Genomic DNA, 24,354 nt, shown 5'->3' with positions numbered 1-24,354 from the left:
AGCAGCTCCATCATCTTGTTAATGACTTCTAGGATCTTCTGCAGGTTTTGTTTTTCAGGTTTGAGGGAGTCGCATGGAGGCACTGTGATGGTCATAGGATCACCTGACTTCACAAGAGGAAATCTCTGTATTGAGAAACCAAAAGGAACATCATGTTAGAATCCCAGAATCCTCCTCACCTCTCCGGTCAGGTCTGTGTTTTATTAATAGAGATAAGAGTGATGTCATGTGACCTCCCAGAATCCTCCTCACCTCTCCGGTCAGGTCTGTGTTTTATTAATAGAGATAAGAGTGACGTCATGTGACCTCCCAGAATCCTCCTCACCTCTCCGGTCAGGTCTGGGTTTTATTAATAGAGATAAGAGTGATGTCATGTGACCTCCCAGAATCCTCCTCATCTCTCCGGTCAGGTCTGTGTTTTTATTAATAGAGATAAGAGTGATGTCATGTGACCTCCCAGAATCCTCCTCACCTCTCCGGTCAGGTCTGTGTTTTTATTAATAGAGATAAGAGTGATGTCATGTGACCTCCCAGAATCCTCCTCACCTCTCCGGTCAGGTCTGTGTTTTATTAATAGAGATAAGAGTGATGTCATGTGACCTCCCAGAATCCTCCTCACCTCTCCCGTCAGGTCTGTGTTTTTATTAATAGAGATAAGAGTGAGGTCATGTGACCTCCCAGAATCCTCCTCACCTCTCCGGTCAGGTCTGTTTTATTAATAGAGATAAGAGTGATGTCATGTGACCTCCCAGAATCCTCCTCACCTCTCCGGTCAGGTCTGTGTTTTATTAATAGAGATAAGCGTGATGTCATGTGACCTCCCAGAATCCTCCTCACCTCTCCGGTCAGGTCTGTGTTTTATTAATAGAGATAAGAGTGATGTCATGTGACCTCCCAGAATCCTCCTCACCTCTCCGGTCAGCAGGTAGATGATCTCCAGAGTGAGGTTTAGTATCCTCTCAGTCATGTGACTCCGGTCCTCCTCCATCATCATTGGTGCCGTCATGTGATCTATACAGGTCTCCTCGTAGACGGATAACTTTGGGAAATGAAAGAATTATTTGGATGGTATTGGTCACACAATAATAGGACGTGGAAGTGAGAGAGGGGTGATAGGAGGGTCGTGGTACATTTAATAAAGAACACATGCAAAAAAAAAAGTATTAAAGAGGAAGTAAAGGCAAAATAAATAACAAAAACACACCCTGTAAGGAAAAGGCATAATGAGCTAGTATGCATATCATACTAGCTCATTATGAATAACTTACCTGAGAACGAAGCCCCCGAAGCGGTCCTCTGTCTTCCTCTTTGCCGCTGCCATGTATCCCGGTTTAGGAGATATTTCTTGGACCTACAGGTAAGCCTTAATCTAGGCTTACCTGTAGGTCAAAGTGGTTTGTAAGGGTTTACAACCACTTTAAGTCTCCCCAAAATCAGACCCAGGTCAAAGCATGCAGCCTGGCTGGTCAGGAGAGAAGAGGCACAAGTTGTCCCCCCCCCTCCCCCCCGAACCAATCAATGCCACATGCCCTCAAAATGGGCACAGGACCTGGTTCTCATTGATGAGGACAAGGGGCATTTCCCCACAACCCTGGACACATGGCCGTGGGGTTTTTTAGGTTTGGGGCTTATCAGAATCTGGTCTAAACAAGGAGGTGGAATTCATGTGAATAACTAACTCTTGCTGCCCACAAATGACTTTAATGTAAGCAAAGGGGGCCTCCTGCGTGCTATCAGTGACCAAATGTGGACAGGCCTCCGATAAGCTCCCCCTACCCACAGATCCCCCCCACAAACCCCCAGTCCAGTGTTGTGGGGAGGAGGCTCTTGTCCTCAATAACATGGGGACAAGGAACTTTGTCCTGTTGTGCTTTTTAAGGAAATTTTCCCGCACAATATTTCCTAAGTAATTTTTAACGAAGATATTTTTAAGATACAGAATCAGTCTATATGACACAGTCTATATGTGTGAAACTTATTCACGGAGACGAGTGATCATACAAAATAGCTACATTTATTGGTTGACAGAAAACAAATATTTACATGAAATATTAAAATACAGATTATATTACTTGATCATTTTGACAATTACTGGGAACACCCTCAAACTGGGTGTAGTAGTACCTTGGACACAATTATCACCATTATCATTTCTCGGTAGAATCAATAACCTTTTGATAATTGACAATTAAACAGAACGTCTGTATTTCACATGTCCAACCCGTTACTATACTGCAGGTAAGTAAGTGGTTAACAACGTGAAATAAATTAGACATTTGTTTGTCAATAAAATTGGCATCTATGCAAAAAGAAATGTAGTGAAAAATGTAATTTAGAGAAAAATCTGAAAGGCGGTTATTGATTCGGGAGAAGTATTTCAATAATAGAATATTCAAAAACATCAATATTTAAGAGAACATAAAATAGATGATAAACATATATTTACCCATTTCCAATATGGCTATTAGTGTGGAGTATTAGTTACCAGGAATTTTAAGATGGCTGCCGTGGCTTCAACATTCCAAGGAGCAGGGATCTTCATGAATGTAAAATGTGTGTTCATGCATGTCTTCCAGTGTCCCTTCTCAGGGGGGGTCCCTAAGCTTCCCCCTGACTCTCTCCCCCCAGCTCTCCTCCGAGCTTCCTCTTCCTCCATCTTTCTAGTTTCTTAAATATCCTTTTAAACAAAAGGATCATAAAATTATACTAAGTTCTGCCCAGAGGGTATGTGTTCCCTCCTCATTGGCCGACAGACTTAATGGTTAGCTTTCCCGGGAGTCTTGTGATTTTAAGGTAATAGCACCTTCCACCACCAGGTGTCTCACCTATGTTTGGTGTTTTATTTCTTTAAGTGAATATTTTTCTAATTCTGTAATATGTGTTCGTTATTTATATGTTCTAACGAATATATTCGAGTGTTCAAGAATTATGGCATAATGTAGAATACGCTTTAACATAAATTTCCAATAGACACTTGCATAAATTGGTGATATATATGCATATCACTGTATATCTGTTAATCTTTAGTCCGTTTAGAAAGGACACAGGTTAGATATATATCAAACAAATCACATACAATTATTATCTATATGGATCCATGTATAATTTGGGTATCCAATCAATATTTGTTTATCTAAACATAGGTTAAATTCTTATACAATTCTAATCATGATTTATGTTTTTTATAATACTAATTTGTTGCTAAAACACTTCTACTTATAATCACACTTTCATATATAATTTCTTTGTGACCAAGTTCTTTAGATCATTAGATACTAAAATTATAATCTCAGTTGTGACCTATATATATAATTTGAATGGCTTAGAAAAATATTGATGATACTGGTATATGAATCTTACAGCAGGTTTTGAGATGAACTCTATAATAAGATATCATATCCCGGCTTCTAATATACGTATATTATGATGTAAAAAAAAAATACACAATTTTCAATGTTTCCTCGTCGTGTCTTCAATTGAACAGTGAACATTCATGCATACAGTCCCATTGTTTACTTTTCTAATAGAGGTGTCTTATTGCCCTGTGGGGGAGATCTCCATTTCATATCTTAGCCATTGTCTCATGAGAAGCTAGGACAATACTGACTACTTGGCTTATTGATCTCTCACTTTCTGAGACAATGGGATATTTGTTCTGGTCATTCAGGTTTAATGGCTGTTGGTCACAGGTACTCCTAAGTATAGCCCAAACCTTGCCATATATATTTGCATGGCCTTCCTTGGCCATTAAATGAGGTAGATAAGATTTCCTCTGGTGTTTGTGACCAAACATCCCTTTTGTTCAGGCCACACATTTCTCAGCACAGACTTGTAAAATTGGAAAAGATAGCAAATCCCTTTAACATTTAGAAAACCTGTGAGATCTTGTACTTTGCATTTTAAAGTTCTCCAAGAGGTCCTAGTCCAATAATATCAACATTGTAGTTCATCTGTTCCTAAAGCCTAAACAATCTCACCTCTTTGACAGTAAATATGAATGTATTATTATTATTTTTTTTCTTAATGAATTCACAACAGTCCTTTGGTTTTATCAGGACATAGACATCATATTCATGTGATATTCAATAAGGTGAGAAGGTGACGCATCTCCAAAATGAAGAGAATGTTGCGGCCCCATAAGTCGGGGAATGTTCTACTCCTAAAGGGGTTAATCTAGGTTCCCACACTATATATGTGTGTCTCATCATCTGCCGGAGATAAAAGACGTCACAGTGACTATGGAGGAAGAGGACGGAACATAACGGGGGGGGGGGGGTTACTGGGTGTAAATAGAAAATAAGATCTTATTACCTCTTCTACTGCCAATTCCACCAACGTCTCCTCTCTTCTTCCTCCTGCTACCTCACTTCCTGTCTGTACCTGACATCACTTCCTGTTAGTATTTATCATAGAGACTGTCTGTCTATGTATAAGTGAGATCACCACCTTGTGGAGCTCAAAGGGACTGCAGCCCCCGAAAAAAAACGACATAGTTAAAATCAACGATAGCTGACTCAAATTATAAGTGTCCATGGTGATATATATTTTTTTTTTTTTTAGCGCTGACATCTACAAAAAAAAAAGAATTTTTAATTGGCGTCCAATAACATTTCCCAACTGGCCTACGCCTTTTTTTTTTCACATTTGTTGCTTACAAGTTAAAATCCGTATTTTTTTTTTGCTAGAAAATTACTTAGAACTCCCAGACATCATATACCCTGGCGATCGTTGCAATATTTTATGTCACACCGTATTTGCGCAGCGGTCTTTCAAACTTAATTTTTTTTGGAAGAAATACACTTTCATGAATGAAAAAAAAAAAAGCAAAACAGTAAAGTTAGCCCAATTTTTTGAATAATGTGAAAGCTGATGTTAGGTTACTTAAAGCGGAGGTCCACCCTAAAATGGACCTCCGCTCATCGGAATCCCCCCCCTCCGGCGCCACAATCGGCACCTTTCAGGGGGGAGGGGGGTGCAGTTACCTGGATAATCCAGGTAACTGCACCCACTTCCGGGCTAGCTCTCTGCGGAAAGGGGCGTACGTTACGCCCCTTTCCGCAAGCGCCCGCCCCCTTCAGCAAGTGCCCCGCTGCCTGCTGGGAAACACACAGATCCCAGAGGCAGCGGGGACCGTCCGGATTGCGCCCGGTGGACTCCCGCTTTAATGCCTGGCTAGCTGTTAGCTAAAAGTTTCATAAGTGTGAAGGCTGGAGAAAAGTTGCCACGGCCAAAGAAACTCCTACTGATTGGCTGAGAAAAGTGTTTATATTCAACGTAGCTCATCATACTAATGCCAAAGGCAACAGTGCCACCTATTGACAAAAGGGAGAAACCACAGCTAACCCAGGCTTAGGGACAAACCCATTTGATCCAAAAAGACTACAAATTAGCCAGGTTAGCTACCACCCAGCACAGCTAAATTTACATGTAGCCCTGTTTTTAAGGGTGCTACACTTAGTACAGTGATATAGGTTGAATGTACAGACAGAGTCAGCCATACTGAGCAAAAGATTGGTGAATTTGCCTGCTCTTTCAATATTTTGGTTGACTCCCATAAAGGGATAAATAGCAGATCTCCATGATAGATTTTGTCACAATAATGTCAAGATACAAGATGTACCTGGAAAAAATATATCATGTGTGTCCCCTCCATTTTCTGCCTTGGTCAAGTTGACCTGCAGATTTGTGCTCCTGCGCTGTGTTTTAGCTCCTGGTCACCTCCTCAGTGCTCCCAATTCAGCGGCAACTTTTGTCCAACCTTGAGTCTTATAAAACTTCCAGGCAACAGCTGGCCAGGCATTAAGTAACCGAACAACCACCTCCACAACCACCACAGGACCACTGGACAGGGCCGGCACCAGCATAAGGCAGCTAAGGCGGCCGTCTGAGGGTGCTAAAGTCCTGGGTCCCTCAAGTGCTTATGCTGGCGCTGCCCTGCTGAGGATTGAAGAGCGCAGATCCATGTCAGGCAGCACAGTGTCCACACCTTCACTCTCACAACCCTTAGCCTTTCATTTATGCACATCAGTCCATCGCTGCTGTGCTACCTCCACACTTTCCCTGATGAAAGGTAGATGATAGCCTTTCATTTAGGCACATTGGTCCCTCGCTGCTGTGCTCCCTCCACACTTTCCCTGATGAACGGTAGATGATAGCCTTTCATTTATGCACATCTGTCCCTCGCTGCTGTGCTCCCTCCACACTTTTCTTGATGAAAGGTAGATGGTAGCCTTTCATTTATGAACATCGGTCCCTCGCTGCTGTACTCCCTCCACACTTTTCCTGACGAAAGGTAGATGATAGCCTTTCATTTATGCACATCTGTCCCTCGCTGCTGTGCTCCCTCCACACTTTCCCTGATGAAAGGGAGATGATAGCCTTTCATTTATGAACATCGGTCCCTCGCTGCTGTGCTCCCTCCACACTTTCCCTGATGAAAGGTAGATGATAGCTTTTCATTTATGCACATCAGTCCCTCGCTGCTGTTCTCCCTCCACACTTTCCCTGATGAAAGGTAGATGATAGCCTTTCATTTATGAACATCGGTCCCTCGCTGCTGTGCTCCCTCCACACTTTCCCTGATGAAAGGGAGATGATAGCCTTTCATTTATGCACATCGGTCCCTCGCTGATGTGCTCCCTCCACACTTTCCCTGATGAAAAGTAGATGATAGCTTTTCATTTATGCACATCGGTCCCTCGCTGCTGTGCTCCCTCCACACTTTCCCTGATGAAAGGGAGATGATAGCCTTTCATTTATGAACATCGGTCCCTCGCTGCTGTGCTCCCTCCACACTTTCCCTGATGAAAGGGAGATGATAGCCTTTCATTTATGCACATCGGTCCCTCGCTGATGTGCTCCCTCCACACTTTCCCTGATGAAAAGTAGATGATAGCTTTTCATTTATGCACATCGGTCCCTCGCTGCTGTGCTCCCTCCACACTTTCCCTGATGAAAGGGAGATGATAGCCTTTCATTTATGCACATCGGTCCCTCGCTGCTGTGCTCCCTCCACACTTTCCCTGATGAAAGGGAGATGATAGCCTTTCATTTATGCACATCAGTCCCTCGCTGATGTGCTCCCTCCACACTTTCCCTGATGAAAAGTAGATGATAGCTTTTAATTTATGCACATCGGTCCCTCGCTGCTGTGCCTCCTCCACACTTTCCCTGATGAAAAGTAGATGATAGCCTTTCATTTATGCACATCGGTCCCTCGCTGCTGTGCTCCCTCCACACTTTCCCTGACGAAAGGTAGATGATAGCCTTTCAATTATGAACATCGGTCCCTCGCTGCTGTGCTCCCTCCACACTTTCCCTGACGAAAGGTAGATGATAGCCTTTCATTTATGAACATCGGTCCCTCGCTGCTGTGCTCCCTCCACACTTTCCTTGATGAAAGGTAGATGGTAGCCTTTCATTTATGAACATCGGTCCCTCGCTGCTGTACTCCCTCCACACTTTCCCTGATGAAAGGTAAATGATAGCCTTTAATTTATGCACATCGGTCCCTCGCTGCTGTGCCTCCTCCACACTTTCCCTGATGAAAAGTAGATGATAGCCTTTCATGTATGCACATCGGTCCCTCGCTGCTGTGCTCCCTCCACACTTTCCCTGACGAAAGGTAGATGATAGCCTTTCATTTATGAACATCGGTCCCTTGCTGCTGTACTCCCTCCACACTTTCCTTGATGAAAGGTAGATGGTAGCCTTTCATTTATGAACATCGGTCCCTCGCTGCTGTACTCCCTCCACACTTTCCCTGATGAAAGGTAAATGATAGCCTTTAATTTATGCACATCGGTCCCTCGCTGCTGTGCCTCCTCCACACTTTCCCTAATGAAAAGTAGATGATAGCTTTTCATTTATGCACATCAGTCCCTCGCTGCTGTCTCTAGGAGAATCCCCTCCAATGTGGGCGGTAACAGAACCTCCTCCAGTCCAGCACACTCGTTGGATAATCTGGAGGTGAGCGTGCGCCTGCAGGCACAGTACAAGCATACCTCCCAACATTTTGAGATAGGAATGAGGGACACCTACTAGCAAACATATGTAGGCATAGGCCACGCCCACTACCACGCCCCTTAAAGGGGACATAACCCACCCAAAAAAAAGTTAATTAAATCCACAAGTGCTTTTTTTTACCACTAATATTCCTTTATATTGGCTTTTAAATTGACAAATGCAGCAATTTAGAAATTGGATGAATGGTTTAGCATTGGGAAACACTTTTTGAAAGATAAAAAAGTGCATTTTATATACAACTATATAGATAAGACCAAAATGAGGAACAAATGAGAAGCAAAGAGGGACATTGCTCCAAGTTAGGGACAGTCCCTCGAAATCAGGGACAGTTGAGAGCTATGTACAAGGAATGGCACGGATCCTCAGTTGAAGGTTAGGGGAAAAGTGCTTTCATGTCTGACTGTCCTACACAGCCGGCTGCATGTGCAGGACAGTACATCATGGGGACTATCTAGAGACAGAATAGGAGTGATAGGGACAGAGAAGGGGACATAAGGACAGGACAGGGGAAAAAGAGAGATGGTGGCAGTTATAGAATACATGGGGACAGACAGAGCAGAGGTGATGGGACAAAAAGATAACCACAATAAGTAGGGTTGCCACCTTTTATTCAAGTCAAACCCGACTTCAGGGTGCCATCACCAAGACAAAAGTACACGTGCACTTGTCATCTGCCAGATATTTGCAGCCACTTCACTCAAAAAGTGACAATGCATGTATAGTAACTTTCTCCCAAGAGAGGCCTTTCACCACTCTGCCTGGCCCAGTACCCACCATAGGCAACCCCATATTTGCAAAGAATAAAGCATGCTTTAGCTCATTAACAGGACATATGCCCTACTATACAAGCATGAAGCAACTGATTGTTTCCTTGTCCTGGTATTCCACAATACAGTGCTTTATTCTTTGCATATATGGGATTCCCTGTGGTTGGTACTGGACCGAGCTACAGTGTTGCTTTTTCATCAAAGTGGTTGTAAATATCCAACAAATGATAAGCGCATGTGACCTCATAAGTTTAAGAGGACACTTTTTTTGGTAAGCAAGTGGTATGTGCTTTGTCTTGTTGGCAGTGCACTGAAGTTGGTGCAAACAACTTGCAGTGGATCTACACAAATGTATCATAGCACAGTTTCATTGGATTTTTTTTATGTGAAATTTATGTTTTATGCTTATTATTTATTGCGTTAGCCCTTTGGAATGTACATATGTTAATTATTATTAATATCTTTCACACTATAGCATGTTATTGTGGTATACACTTATGGAGACAGGAGAAAAGCTCCTGTAAATTTGAATGCTTCGCTCCTGTTCTGTTTTGCATATGCACAGTTCTAAAGCTGGACAGTCATTAGAGAGCTGAGCCTCACCTGACTCGGGCAGCGTGGCGTGTACTGGAGGGATGCATGTCACCTGTTTCCGCTAGTCTGAAGAAGGCAAGATGGAGGGGGAGGAAGGACCAACAGCCTGCCTGAGCTTCAGCTAGCCTGCAGTGTCCTTCAGGCCTCCTTACCACAGTATTCTACAGAACTCTACAGCCCACCCTCCCACAGTGCCCTGTACCCCACCCTCCCACAGTGCCCCACAGCCTGCCTTCCCACAGTGCCCCGCAGCCTGCCTTCCCACAGTGCCCTGCAGCCCGCCTTCCCACAGTGCCCCACAGCCCGCTTCCCACAGAGCCCTACAGCCCACCCTCCCACAGTGCCCTACAGCTCGCCTTCCAACAGTGCCCTCCAACCTGCCTTTCCACAGCACCCTGCAGCCCACCCTCCCACAGTGCCCTCCAGCCCGCCTTCCAACAGTGCCCCGCAGCCCGCCTTCCCACAGTGTACTACAGCCCGCCTTCCCACAGTGCCCTACAATCTGCCTTCCCACAGTGCCCTACAGCCCACCTTCCCACAGTGCCCTACAATCTGCATGCATGGAATGGACAGTGGGACGGGGCACCAACATGCACCTTCACCTAAGTAAACAAAAATCCTTGCACTGGCCCTGCTTCTGGGCCTCACAGCAGCCAGCAACCCAGCAGAGCCAGAAGCCTCAATACCACAAGACAGCCTAAAAAAGATGGCAGTTCTCTGTCGATTAGGTTTGTGCAGTGCCAGAAAAAACAAGTCTTTACCAGTGCCTGGTGATGGAACCCAAAGAGTGTTCCAGCAGTCATCACCTCACTGCCACTCTTCACAGAGTCCTGGAACTAGGGTTGCCACTGCATCCCTTTAAACCTGAACACATATTAATTTACACAGGTTCTGATGCTAATTTAATGCAGATAAGGCACCAAGTGAGTTTAATTATCACCTCAATCACCCACAGAACCCGTGTAATTCATATGTGTTTGGGTTTAAAGGGAAAAGGTGGCAACCCAACCTGGAACCTGCTGGATGAGGACATGATGGGGCAGTAGCCTTAATCCAGAAACTGTCTTGCAGCTTCCGAGACACCTGGCAACAATGACAAGGCTTTGTTCACACTATGCAGCTGCAGTTCCTCTTAGCTCCACAAGGTGGGGATCTTGCTTCCACCCAGACAGGAAGTCTCTATGGAAGACAGGAAGTGACGTCAGGTATAAATAGGAAGTTCCGGGTGAGAGGTGAGTTGGGAGGGAGTAGAGAGGAGACGTTGTTCGAACTAGAAGCAGAGAAGGTAAGATATTATTTTAGTTCAATTTTATTTTATTCACGTTTTTATAAACAGGAGTTCCATGTACGACGTATAGAAAAAGTACAGAAGTAGTAAGGTTCAGGACTTCCAATTACGATAGATTGTATACATTCAAAAAAAATGTACATAGATACTTAGATTCCGATGAAGGAAGACAAAAGGCACCAGTGGTTGAATACGACTATCTCGAGTCATCTAAAATGGTAACTGGGAAGGTACCGGGCCCAACAAGGTTAGTTGGATGTTACCTTCTTCAGGAAACCCTAGGAAAGGTAATATAGTTCAACTGACCAGTTCGTCCGCTAATAGAGAAGGGATAATTGATTGATATGTGCATTTCGTTTTGATTCGTTTTTTCGAATGAAAATTTCATTTTTGGAGATTTGGATGCATACAACATAGTAACGAATGTCGATGAATCCTTAAAAAAAATAAAAATAAAAAAAAATAATGAAATTAACAAAATGCATTTGTTTCATTCGGATGTTGTCACATGATGTGATAGTAGTTCAGGCCCATGGGGAAACAAATTAAATTTTTAAATTTGTTCGATAATTCGGATTCAGATAACAAATGGAATTGAAATTTCTCCCTGCTCGTCAATTCGGATGCGCATGACGCCAGTTGATTTTTGTCTAATTAGCTTGTGCCATTTCTCTTGGTGGGTTGAACAGCGTCCAAAAATATTGAATCCTTATGATTCGAATCTGTCCAATTTGATATTTATATAGAATATATAAAAATCTTTCGGAAACCACCGCAATTTTGTTTTTTCCGAATCCACCCGGACCAACAAATATATACGAAATGAATGCTGAAGATACAAAACAAATCAGTTCAACATAACAAATATGACTAAACTAAATTCTTCAACGAACGAATGAATCCGAAACCAAACAAAAATTTCTGGCGTGCGCATGTCTAATAATTGAACATGTATGACTAGTGTCCAATGGTGGGAAACGAGATAACGAAATAGAAACTGGTTTAGAAGGAAGGTAAGGAAGAGGGAGAAGGTCACGAGGGCCATGTACCTGATGCAAGACCGAAGTAGTGGGGTGGCCTCCCTTGCACCTCAGGTCCTTAAAGCCTCTGGTGATGGAGACAGAGACTTGGTGGACACCGAGTGGCACGGGTGCCAGGGGTGGGGAGCATCGTGTAAGCCAGCCTTTCTCAACCTTTTCAACACAGAGGAACCCTTGAAATAGTTCTCTGGTCTCGAGGAACCCCTTTCTAAAAATTAGAACTCTACAACTCATGATATATTAGTGTGATGTTCAGTGAGAAGAATGGTCATTGGGAAGAATTATCCCCTTACAGATAGCTAAAAAGATCAATGGTGTGAGTGGGAACTTATCTGAGAGGAGGAAATTGCCCAATGCTGAAGGAACCCCTAGCAACCTCTGGAGGAACCCTATGTTTCTATGGAACCCTGGAGGAACCCTAGAGGTCCATGGAACCCTGGTTGAGGAAGAATGCTCCTTACACTTGTGGTCAAGGAACCTTTGCAGAAACTCTAGCTGAGGAACAATGGTCCCCATACTTGTGGTCTTTGGGGAGAATTACCCACTTATAGATAGCTAAAAAGATCAATGGTGTCAGTGGGAACTTATCTGCGAGGCAGAAATTGCTCATTGTTCAAGGAACCCCTAGCAACCTCTGGAGGAACCCTAGAGGTCCATGGAACCCTGGTTGAGGAAAAATCCTCTTTGCACTTGTTGTCATTGGAAATAATTAACCCCTTACAGATGACTAAAAAGATCAATGGCGTCAGTGGGAACTTATCAAAGAGGCAGAAGTTGCTCAGGGAACCCCTAGCAACCTCTGGAGGAACTCTAGTTGGGAAAGGATTGCCCCTTACACTCGTGGTTATTGGGAAGAATTACCTCCTTACAGAGAGCTAAAAAGATCAATAGTGTCAGTGGGAACTTATCTGAGAGGCAGAAATTGCCCAATGCTGAAGGAACCCCTAGCAACCTCTGGAGGAACCCTAGTTGAGAATCACTGGTGTAAGCCTTAGTCTGAGATCTGAGCCGAGGTCAGGTCCAGTTGGGCAACGAAGTATAAAAGGGTCAATCCGAAGAAGAATGGTCGAGATCCAAGTCGGGGTCGGTTCCAATTTGGCAGCTGAGTACAAAAGGGGCAAAAAAAGTAGAATGGTTAAGGTACCAATCCGAGGTCAATGGCAAGCAGCAATCAAGAGTAGTCAAATAGGTTTTCAAGTCACAACAGGTCATACACTAGCACAGGAACGGGGGGGGGGGGGGGGGGAACTGAAGATAATCCAGTAATTTGGCAGTGGCTGGGCTTATATAGGGAAGTTTGAGGTCACTTCCTGTGCGCCTCCTGCCGATTTTCCCGCCTTTTTCCATCAGGTTGAGGTCACTTCCTGTGCACATCCTGGGCTTTTTCCTGCCCCTTTTCCTTCAAGTCTTCTGCGCAGGTGCGGGTTGGCGCACTGAGGCGTCTTTGGCGCATGCTCAGTTGGCACGGATTTCCTCTTGCGGCAACACGCCATTGGTGCATGCATAGAAAGCCCTGGACTCTTACACAAATGAACGACTGGGATACTATGGGGAGGATGGGTGGGGGTCGGGGGAGTGGGTTTGCTCACTTCATCATGGCTAGTTGGACGTTGGAAGAACAACTTTCCTAATCCAATCCTGAAAAGCAAATGAATAACGAAACATAGACCAGGAGGTCCAAGTTTTTTTTTTTTTTTTTAACTGGTCTTTCCTTTTCCTTCTGCTGCTAAAGTGGATGTTCCAGGTCCCGAAACAGAATCGAGTTCAGTTGCCCATTTCGGGAGGTGTAGTAGTTGTTTTTCAAAAGCTGGGACTTGAGGGGTCGAGGAATTGTGGAGAGGAGTGCTATCGTAGTGGAAAGTGGGATTTGAGTCGCTATGAGCTTACAGTAGAGATTAAAGATTTGCATCCAGAATGCCTGGATATAAAATATGATTTTTATATAATTACACCCAGTAACCCTCCCCCCCCCCCCCCCACCGGGTCACATCAATCAACTTCCTCCATAGTCACGGTTTTCCCGGCCATCTGGCTAGGATTGGTGTGGTCTCTGTTCCTGTCAGCATCCGGTGGAGGAGCTGGCGTCACCCTGAAGAGGATCCGGGGTGGTGCTATGCAACTGCGTCAGGTTGATGGGGGCCTGGAAGGGCTAGTACCGGTGGAGGCTGCTTTATAGTCGGCGGCTCTCCCCGAGAAGGGAGAGGACTCTCTATCTTTCAGGGATGGAGGGCTGCACTGGTCTGGCTGAGGGTCGGACCTAAAAAGAAGCCCATGGTGTATGTGGCCCCGGAGTGGCAGTCCGGGGGTGCCGTGCAAACACTGTGAGTGAGGGTCACTTTGATTTATGGCACCACGGTCACTGCACCATATGACACATTTTTTTTTTTTGCCTCCTGAGCCGGGTCTTTTGGCTGGGACCGGAGGAATTTTTGATGCCTGGTCATTGTTTCTCCTTCTCCTCCTTCCCCACTTTCTTTTATGTAAGCTCTTGTTTGTCACTTTTTGTATTTTTACGTTTGTACACGGTTTTTGCATGTGTGACTGGTAGGGTGTAGGTCCTCGGGCCTGCCCTGAAAGTCTTGAGAGTGGCCTTCTGGCTTGGTTCGTCCTCCTCTCATGGGGTCTCCCTTTGGGGGAGACCCACCAAGTACTTAGGTGGGTCTGTTTCGGCAGATCCTCCAGAGAAAGGGGGCTCATCTGGTTTTGGTCAGACGGACCCAAGTGTAAAGTACCCCAGTCCCCATCTGGGGCCTCACGCCCCAGGGGATCAGGGCAAGGCCCTCTGATTTTAGAAGGCTTGTGCACACCCGTTGCACATTCACTCTTTATGTGTGTGCACATTTTTTTTTGGCACCGGATGAAGTTTTTGAGTGTGTTTCACACGCCATGAGCTTTCAAAAAAAATAAAAAATCTTCGTCCATAGTCACTTTGACGCCTTTTATCTCCAGCAGATGATGATACACACATATATAGTGTGGGAACCTAGATTAACCCCTCCAGGGGCAGAACATTCCCCCCCCACTTTTGGAACCAAAACATTTTCTTCATGTTCAAGATGTCACCTTTTCTAGGGGGTCTGAAATAAGCCAATTATATTGAAGGAGGTAGGACAAAATATATCAGGTTTGTAGGGGGCAAGAAATACAACAAACACTAAAGAACCAATCTACATAGGCCAATTTCCACTGGGGGAAGCCCAACTATTAACCCCTTTATATCCCCATCCTAATATTGTACCTCCAATACAATCCAGATAATTCTCCACTATTCGTCTACAGAGGAACCCTCATAGAGCACATGACCACGCCAATGAGGATGGCAAAGGACCAGGATCACATGACCGAGAAGATACTGAACCTCACCCTGGAGATCATCTACCTGCTGACCGGAGAGGTGAGGAGGATTCTGGGAGGTCACATGACATCACTCTTATCTCTATTAATAATACACAGACCTGACCGGAGAGGTGAGGAGGATTCTGGGAGGTCACATGACATCACTCTTATCTCTATTAATAAAACACAGACCTGACCGGAGAGGTGAGGAGGATTCTGGGAGGTCACATGACATCACTCTTATCTCTATTAATAATACACAGACCTGACCGGAGAGGTGAGGAGGATTCTGGGAGGTCACATGACATCACTCTTATCTCTATTAATAAAACACAGACCTGACCGGAGAGGTGAGGAGGATTCTGGGAGGTCACATGACATCACTCTTATCTCTATTAATAAAACACAGACCTGACCGGAGAGGTGAGGAGGATTCTGGGAGGTCACATGACATCACTCTTATCTCTATTAATAAAACACAGACCTGACCGGAGAGGTGAGGAGGATTCTGGGAGGTCACATGACATCACTCTTATCTCTATTAATAAAACACAGACCTGACCGGAGAGGTGAGGAGGATTCTGGGAGGTCACATGACATCACTCTTATCTCTATTAATAAAACACAGACCTGACCGGAGAGGTGAGGAGGATTCTGGGAGTCTAACATGATGTTCCTATTGGTTCCCCAATACAGAGATTTCCTCTTGTGAAGTCCGGTGATCATATGACCATCACAGTGCCTCCATGTGACTCCCTAAAACCCGAGAGACACAACATGGAGAAGGTTCTAGAAGTCACCAAGAAGATGATGGAGCTGCTGACAGGAGAGGTGAGGAGGATTCTGGGAATTCTGGGACATTATCCAGTAACAGACAAGGGATGTGTCTGGATGGTGACTGTATCATTGTGTGTGTGTCAGTGACATCCTGACACCTTATAGAAACCTGTCTATTTCTTGATACAGGTTTGGGGGTATTCAGAAGACAATAAGGACTTCCTGAAGGATGTAAAGGTAGAGAAATGCCAAACCTTCACATGCCAAGGTAAGAGGAGACTTGTAAGTAGGGAAAGCAGGGGCTCCACCTAGATCCCCCATCATCTGATAAACACATAGAAACAATGTATTCAGTCAGTGTGTGTGTTTCCTACAGATGGATCCAGTAATGGGAACCCACCAGAGACATGTCCCCGTCCTCTGTATTCCCGGGATTCCACACAGGAAGATCACACCATCCCCCACCATCATCAGGTAGATGAGGAACAATTATTGGTAGTTATGAAGTCTAATAAGCATGTCTGTTTCAATAAATTCCTTATTTTATATTCAGACTGGAAACCACAGAGATAGTAATATTGATGTTAAGGAAGAGTATAAGGATGACGATGATGAGTATGGTGTGATGGAAGAGGTTTCAGATAGACAGAAGGATAGGATGGAGCCACCTAGTTACAGGAACCCACCAGAGAGATGTTCCCGTCCTCTGTATTCCCGGGATTCCACACAGGAAGGTCACACCATCCCCCACCATCATCAGGTAGGTGGAGTTGAGGGTCGGGAACATAAAGTGATTGAACACTCTGACATGTGGAGATGATGTGTGGACTCTACAAGATGATATTTTCTATGTGATCTCACATCATAAATACTTCTATGTTACAGATGTTATTTTCTGCCATTCTGTTGGTTTAGGGTGAAGATCTGATGAACATGAAAGTTGAAGATGAAGTAGAAGAGACGTATGTGAGGGATGATCAGCAATATACGGAGGAGGCTGGAATGACGAGGACATTCATAGAGGAGGACACTCCTACAGAGATCAGCACAGGTGACCCATCATATATTCTTCTCTTATCTCTGCTCTGTTACTGCTCACTGATTGGTCCAGAGTAGGGCGGGAGCTGAGTGATATTAGCCAATAATAGGTTGATAATGGTCCCCTCCCTGTACTGATACCCTATTTGCGGTTCAGATGGCAGTATTAGGTTGGTAATGGTCCCCTCCCTGTACTGATACCCTATTTGTGGTTCAGCTGGCAGTATTAGGTTGGTAATGGTCCCCTCCCTGTACTGATACCCTATTTGTGGTTCAGCTGGCAGTATTAGGTTGTGGGTCACTCCTAGTTACAGTAGCACAGATATGATAACACAGATTGAGACTTTCTTAGGTTGGTTCCTCTTCTTCCAGCAGAATTATAAATGTTACCATAAAACTCTGTTGAAAGTCTCATTGCTATACAAAGCAATATAAATACTAAAACAATTATCTTTCCAGGAGAAAAAAAATGCTCCAAGCTCCCTCCAGTGCTGCATATCACCAGAAGCCTAGGCCTATGGTCCCTCGTTCTATGGTAAAGGGTCTTCAAGTCTGAACTTTGACCCTCTTGTCTATCAGAGATCACATGACCCAGTGCCTAGGCTTGTGGTTGTGTGAAGAGCATGGACCTCCCAGCCCCCATTGGTTCCTTCTCTTCTGACAAGGCTGTGTAAATGTAGAAGTGATCTGGGAGGAGGACCAAAGGACTGAAGAGGGGGGAAAAGTCCCGGCTGGTTGGGACCTCCGCAGAGAACATCTCCTCACTCATATCTACCTGATCCAGATGGGATCTTGATGGAAGTGAACTAACCCTCTCATATCTATTGATGATGTTTTTATATTTTTCCAGGACACGCCATGGAGAAACCCTCAAAGGATCTTCTCACTTTATCTCCAGGTTGTAGAATGGAAGATGAGGACATCACAGGAGATTGTGGAGGAGAAAAGACAATGATCTCCACTATGGATGGTGGACTTCATAGTGTGGATAGACCATGGAATCCCTCCGACTCTGAGCAACCTCGTACTGTGGGGGATGGGGCCAGAATTCAGGGGGAGGAGACATTTTCCTGTTCTGAATGTGGGGAAAGTTTTGGCTCTGAATTCAGTCTTGCTGTACATCGGAGATCTCACACGGGGGAGAAGCTTCATTTCTGCCCCGAGTGTGGGAAATGTTTTCTTCGTAAATCAAAACTGGACCTACACCAAAGATCTCACACAAAAGAGAAGCCGTACCCCTGTAGTGAGTGCGGGAAAAGTTTTACCCAAAAGTTCTGCCTTTCAAGACATCAGCGATTGCACACGGGGGAGAAGCTGTATTTCTGTCCCGAGTGCGGGAAATGTTTTACGGAAAGGACCAGTCTTTCCCGACATCTGATATGTCACACGGGTGAAAAACCGTATTCCTGCCCCGAGTGCGGAAAATGTTATACCCAGAAATCTGACCTTGCTACACATCAGAGGTCACACACGGGTGAGAAGCAGTATTCCTGTCCTGAGTGCGGAAAATGCTTTCTACAGAGGTTCGGTCTTTCCAGACATCTGAGATTGCACACGGGAGACAAGCCGTATTCCTGCCCCGAGTGCGGGAAAGGTTTTCTTCTTAAATCAGAACTGGTTGTACATCAGAGATCTCACACGGGCGAGAAGCCGTATCCCTGTCTTAAGTGCGGGAAACGTTTCTCGGATAAGAACAGCCTTGCCAGACATCAGAGGTTGCACACGGGCGAGAAGTCGTACTCCTGTCCCGAGTGCGGGAAATGTTTTTCATGGAAGTCCAGCCTTACCGAACATCGGATATGCCATACGCAGGAAAAGCTCTTTTCCTGTCCCGAGTGCGGGAAACTCTTCTCGCGGAAATCGGCGCTTGTTAAACACCAATCGACTCACACGGGCGAGAAGCCGTATGCCTGTCCCGAGTGCGGGAAATGCTATACGCGGAAATCGTATGTTACCAAACATCAGAGGTCTCACACGGGGGAGAAGCCCTATTCCTGCCTTGAGTGCGGGAAGTGTTTTTCGTGGAAGTCTTGCCTCACCAAACATCAGAGAATCCACACAACCCTCGAGAACGATACGAATTTATCCGAAGTTACAAATCATCCGAAATAACGAAATGCCGCCTCTAAACGGATGGAACGTAAATCGAAATTCCGAAAAAATAAGAAAGAGAAAATCTGAAAATTCGAAAATAAGAACGAAAATTCGAAAATCCGAAATAATAACTAACTATTAAGATTCTAGGTATTGGTATTTCCTTTTAAATGTGGCTGTTGGTGAACGTAACGAATACGAATTTATCCGAAGTTACGAATTATCGGAAATAACGAATGCCGCATCTAATGGAATGTAACAAATTAATAATATATAATAATAATAACAATAAAAAGTTTTTATTATTATTATTAATTTGTTACAAATTATCCAAAATAACGAAATGCTGCATCTAAACGGATGGAACGTAAATCAAAAATCCGAAAAAATAAGAAAGAGGAAATCTGAAAATTCGAAAATAAGAACGAAAATTCAAAAATCCGAAATAATAACTAACTATTAAAATTATAGGTATTGGTATTTCCTTTTAAATTTGTCTGTTGGTGAACGTAACGAATACAAATTTATCCGAAGTTACGAATTATCGGAAATAACGAATGCCGCATCTAATGGAACGTAACAAATAAATAATAAATAATAATAATAAAAAGTTTTTATTATTAATTTGTTACAAATTATCCAAAATAACGAAATGCTGCATTTAAACTGATGGAACGTAAATCGAAAATCCTAAAAAATAAGAAAGGAGAAAATTTGAAAATAAGAACGAAAATTCAAAAATCCGAAATAATTAACTATTAAAATTCTAGGTATTGGTATTTCCTTTTAAATTTGGCTGTTGGTGAATGTAACGAATACGAATTTATCCGAAGTTACGAATTATCGGAAATAATGAATGCCATATCTAATGGAACGTAACAAAATAATAATATATAATAATAAAAAGTTTTTATTATTATTATTAATTTGTTACAAATTATCCAAAATAACAAAATGCTGCATCTAAACGGATGGAGCGTAAATCGAAAATCCGAAAAAATAAGAAAGAGGAAATCTGAAAATCCGAAAATAAGAACGAAAATTCAAAAATCCGAAATAATAACTAACTATTAAAATTATAGATATTGCTATTTCCTTTCAGATTTGGCTGTTAGTGAATGTAACAAATACAAATTTATCTGAAGTTACAAATTATCGTAAGTAACGAATGCTGCATCTAATGGAACGTAACAAATTAATAATATATAATAATAATAATAATAAAAATGTTTGTTTGTTACAAATTATCCAAAATAACAAAATGCTGCATCTAAACGGATGGAGCGTAAATCAAAAATCCGAAAAAATAACAAAGAGAAAATCCGAAATAATTAACTATTAAAATTCTAGGTATTGGTATTTCCTTTTAAATTTGTCTGTTGGTGAACGTAACGAATACGAATTCATCCGAAGTTACGAATTATCGGAAATAACGAATGCCGCATCTAATGGAACGTAACAAATAAATAATAATAAAACCCTTTTTTATTATTTTTATTATTAATTCATTACGTTCCATTTTGTTTAGCTGCGGCATTCGTTATTTTGGATAATTTGTAATGAATTAATAATAGTAATAAAAACGTTTTATTATTATTCTTATTAATTTGTTACGTTCCATTCGTTTAGATGCGGCATTTGTTATTTCTGATAATTCGTAAGTTAGTATTCGTTAAGCGTTCATTAACAGCCAAATTTTAAAAGAAATTCCCTTACCTATTATTAGTTAGCTCATTATTTACGAATTTTCGGATTTTCAAATTTTTGAATTTTCGTTCTTATTTACAAAAATTTTCTGAATTTCGGATTAGGCCCACCTTGCTAGTATCGGGTCTAACCCCTTTTTGCCTTCATTCTTGGTGGCATAGATACAAGGCGTTGGAAACCTTCCTCAGAGTGACATGATGGCATCACGCAGTTGCTCCAGGTTTTGTCGGCTGCACATCCTTGATGCCAATCTCTCGTTCCAGCTAGGGTTGCCACCTGGTTGCCAGGATAATGCACCATGTCACAAAGCTCCAACATCTCACCTCTGGACAATGAGGTCACTGTACTCCAATGGCCTCCACACTCACCAGATCCAGTGACCTTCACACTCACCAGATCTCAATCCAATAGAGAACCTTTGGGATGTGGTGGAACTAGGGTTACCACCTCATCCCTTTTAAAACTGAACACATATTAATTATGTGGCTGATTTCGGTGGTAATTAAATGCACTTAGTGCCTTATCTGCATTCAATTAGCCTCAGATCCTGTATAATTAATATGTGTTCAGTTTTACTCCAATGGCTTCCACACTCACCAGATCTCAATCCAATACTGCACCTTTGGGCTGTGGAGGAACTAGAGTTGCCACCTCGTCCCTTTTAAAACTGAACACATATTAATTATGTGGCTGATTAAGGTGGTAGTTAAATTCACTTAGTGCCTTATCTGCATTCAATTAGCCTCAGAACCTGTGTAATTAATATGTGTTCCGTTTTACTCCAATGGCTTCCACACTCACCAGATCTCAATCCAATAATGCACCTTTGGGATGTGGTGGAACTAGGGTTACCAGTACATCCCTTTTTAAAACTGAACACATATTAATTATGTGGCTGATTTCGGTGGTAATTAAATGCACTTAGTGCCTTATCTGCATTCAATTAGCCTCAGAACCTGTGGAATTAATATGTGTTCCGTTTTAAAAGGGATGAGTTGGCAACCCTAGTTCAACCACATCTCAAAGGTGCTATATTGGATTGAGATCTGGTGAGTATGGAGGCCATTGGGGTATGGTGAGCTCCTTGTCCAGTGGTGAGGTGATTGGAGTACAGTGATCTCATTGTCCAGGGGTGAGGTGATTGGAGTACAGTGACCTCATTGCCCAGTGGTGAGGTGATTGGAGTACAGTGACCTCCTTGTCCAGTGGTGAGGTGATTGGAGGACGGTGACCTCCTTGTCCAGTGGTGAGGTGATTGGAGTACAGTGACCTCATTGTCCAGTGGTGAGGTGATTGGAGGACGGTGACCTCATTGTCCAGTGGTGAGGTGATTGGAGGACGGTGACCTCATTGTCCAGTGGTGAGGTGATTGGAGTACAGTGACCTCATTGTCCAGTGGTGAGGTGATTGGAGGACGGTGACCTCATTGTCCAGTGGTGAGGTGATTGGAGGACGGTGACCTCATTGTCCAGTGGTGAGGTGATTGGAGTACAGTGACCTCCTTGTCCAGTGGTGAGGTGATTGGAGTACGGTGACCTCGTTGTCCAGTGGTGAGGTGATTGGAGGACAGTGACCTCCTTGTCCAGTGGTAAGATGATTGGAGTAGAGTGATCTCATCGTCCAGTGGTGAGGTGATTGGAGTACGGTGACCTCGTCGTCCAGTGGTGAGGTGATTGGAGTACAGTGACCTCATTGTCCAGTGGTGAGGTGATTGGAGTACAGTGACCTCATTGTCCAGTGGTGAGATGATTGGAGCTTTGTGACATGGGGCATTATCCTGCTGGGAGGAGCCATCAGAAGATGGGGACACTGCCGTCATAAAGGGATGGACATGGTCAGCAGCAATACTCAGGTAGGCTGTGGCGTTTAAACCATGCTCAATTGGTACTAAGGGGCCCAAAGTGTGCCAAGAAAATATTCCCCCCCCCCACACCATTACACCACCACCACCAGCCTGAACCGGTGATACAAGGCAGGATGGATCCATGCACCAAATTCTGACCCCACCATCCGATTGTTGCAGCTGAAATCCAGACTCCTCAGACCAGGCAAAGCATTTTCAGTCTTCTATTGTTCAATTTTAGGGAGCCTGTGCCAATTGTAGCCTCAGTTTCCTGTTCTTAGCTGACAAGAGTGGTGCCCCCCTGTGTGGTCTTCTGCTGCTGTAGCCCCTCTGCTTCAAGGTTGGATGTGTTGTGCGTTCAGAGATGGTGTTCTGCATACCTTGGGTGTAATGAGAGGTTATTTGAGTTACTGTTGCCTTTCTATCATCTGGAACCAGTCTGCCCCATTCTCCTCTGACCTTAACAAGGAATTTTCCTCCACACAACTGCCGCTCACTGGATATTTTCTCTTTTCCCCACCATTCTCTGTAAACCTTTGAGAGAAGTTTGTGTGTGAAAATCCAAGAAATACCGAGACCAGGCCGCCTGGCACCAACAACTATTCCACGTTCACTTAAATTCTCTTCCCCCCCCCCCCCATTCTGATGCTCGGTTTGAACTTCATTATGTCTAGATGCCTAAATGTATTTAGTTGCTGCCAAGTGATTGGCCGATTTAGCAATTTGTGTTACCAAGCAATTGGACAGGAGTACCTAATAAAGTGGCCGGTAGTGTAAGGCCGCGTACACACGGGCGGACTGTTCGCCCAACCTTGTCCGCTGAACAGTGTTTGGGCGGACAGTCCGCTCGTGTGTGGGCTTTCAGCGGACAGTTTCAGCGGACAGTTGGACGGACAAAGTCTTTCGGAAATTCCGAAAAACTGTCCGCTGAAACTGTGTTTGAGCGAACAGTCCGCCCGTGTGTGGGCCTGTCCGCTGTACTTTCGAAATGAGCGGACTGTTCCCGCTCGGAAAGTCCGCCCATTTCGAGCGCGTGTACAGGTAGGCGGGGCCCGCGAAGGAGACGTCGCGGGCTCCGCCGCCTGGAATGGGCTTAAAGGGGAACCCCAACGCCGAAAAAAATCGGCGTGGGGGTTCCCCCAAAGTCCACACCAGACCCTTGTCCGAGCACGCTACCCGGCCAGCCAGGAAAGGGGGGCGAGCGAGCGCGCCCCCCCTCCTGAGCCGTACCAGGCCGCGTGCCCTCAACATGGGGGGTGCCTTGGGGAAGGGGGGGCCGCGCGGCCCCCCCACCCCAAAGCACCTTGTCCCCATGTTGATGAGGACAAGGGCCTCTTCCCGACAACCCTGGCCGTTGGTTGTCGGGGTCTGCGGGCGGGGGGCTTATCGGAATCCGGATACCGGCCCCCCACCCTATGTGAATGAGTATGGGGTACAATGTACCCCTACCCATTCACCTGTGAAATAAAGTACAAAAAAAAACACAACACAGGGGAAAAAATATTTTATTGCACAGCTCCGGGGGTCTTCCGTCTTCGGGGGTCTTCTCGCCGGACTCCTCCGCTATGTGTGTGTAGCTCTTTTGCTAGCGGAGGAGTCCGGCTTTCTTCCTCCCCGCCGCCGGCCTCTTCTCCCGACTTCGGGGGTCTTGTCCCCCTCTTCGGTTCTTCTGCCGGGCCACCGCGCCTTCTTGTAGCTCTTTTGCAGGCGGTGGCCCGGTCTTCTGTCGCCGCTGCCTTCCGTTCTTCTGTCGCCGCCTTCGGTTCTTCTGCCGGGCCACCGCGCCTTCTTGTAGCTCTTTTACAGGCGGTGGCCCGGTCTTCTGTCGCCGCCTTCCGTTCTTGT

At 44.5% G+C, this 24,354-nt stretch overlaps 2 protein-coding genes across 3 annotated transcripts in view; one reads left to right on the top strand and one right to left on the bottom strand.

Moving 5' to 3' along the window:
• LOC143955465 (uncharacterized) overlaps window positions 1-24,354 on the bottom strand; it is a 230,834-nt gene that overhangs the window by 19,945 nt on the left and 186,535 nt on the right. The gene's annotated exons all lie outside the window — the stretch shown is intronic.
• On the top strand, window positions 10,612-23,411 carry LOC143955656 (uncharacterized). 2 transcript variants are annotated; one of them, XM_077465758.1, is made up of 8 exons: window positions 10,612-10,671; window positions 14,994-15,108; window positions 15,747-15,881; window positions 16,017-16,095; window positions 16,204-16,301; window positions 16,381-16,587; window positions 16,743-16,878; window positions 17,716-23,411. In XM_077465758.1, exons 2-8 carry the CDS (start codon window positions 15,013-15,015, stop codon window positions 18,975-18,977), a joined length of 2,013 nt encoding a protein of 670 aa, XP_077321884.1. In that variant the 5' UTR covers window positions 10,612-10,671; window positions 14,994-15,012; the 3' UTR covers window positions 18,978-23,411. The 2 variants fall into 2 exon arrangements, with proteins under 2 accessions (XP_077321884.1, XP_077321885.1); XM_077465759.1 differs by lacking the exon at window positions 16,381-16,587.

The sequence above is a fragment of the Lithobates pipiens genome, unplaced genomic scaffold (genome assembly GCF_037356315.1).
Source record: "Lithobates pipiens isolate NorthernLeopardFrog02 unplaced genomic scaffold, aLitPip1_a1.2 Scaffold_35, whole genome shotgun sequence".
NCBI classification, from domain to species: Eukaryota; Metazoa; Chordata; class Amphibia; order Anura; family Ranidae; genus Lithobates; species Lithobates pipiens.
This window is presented reverse-complemented; position numbering and strand designations above follow the sequence as displayed.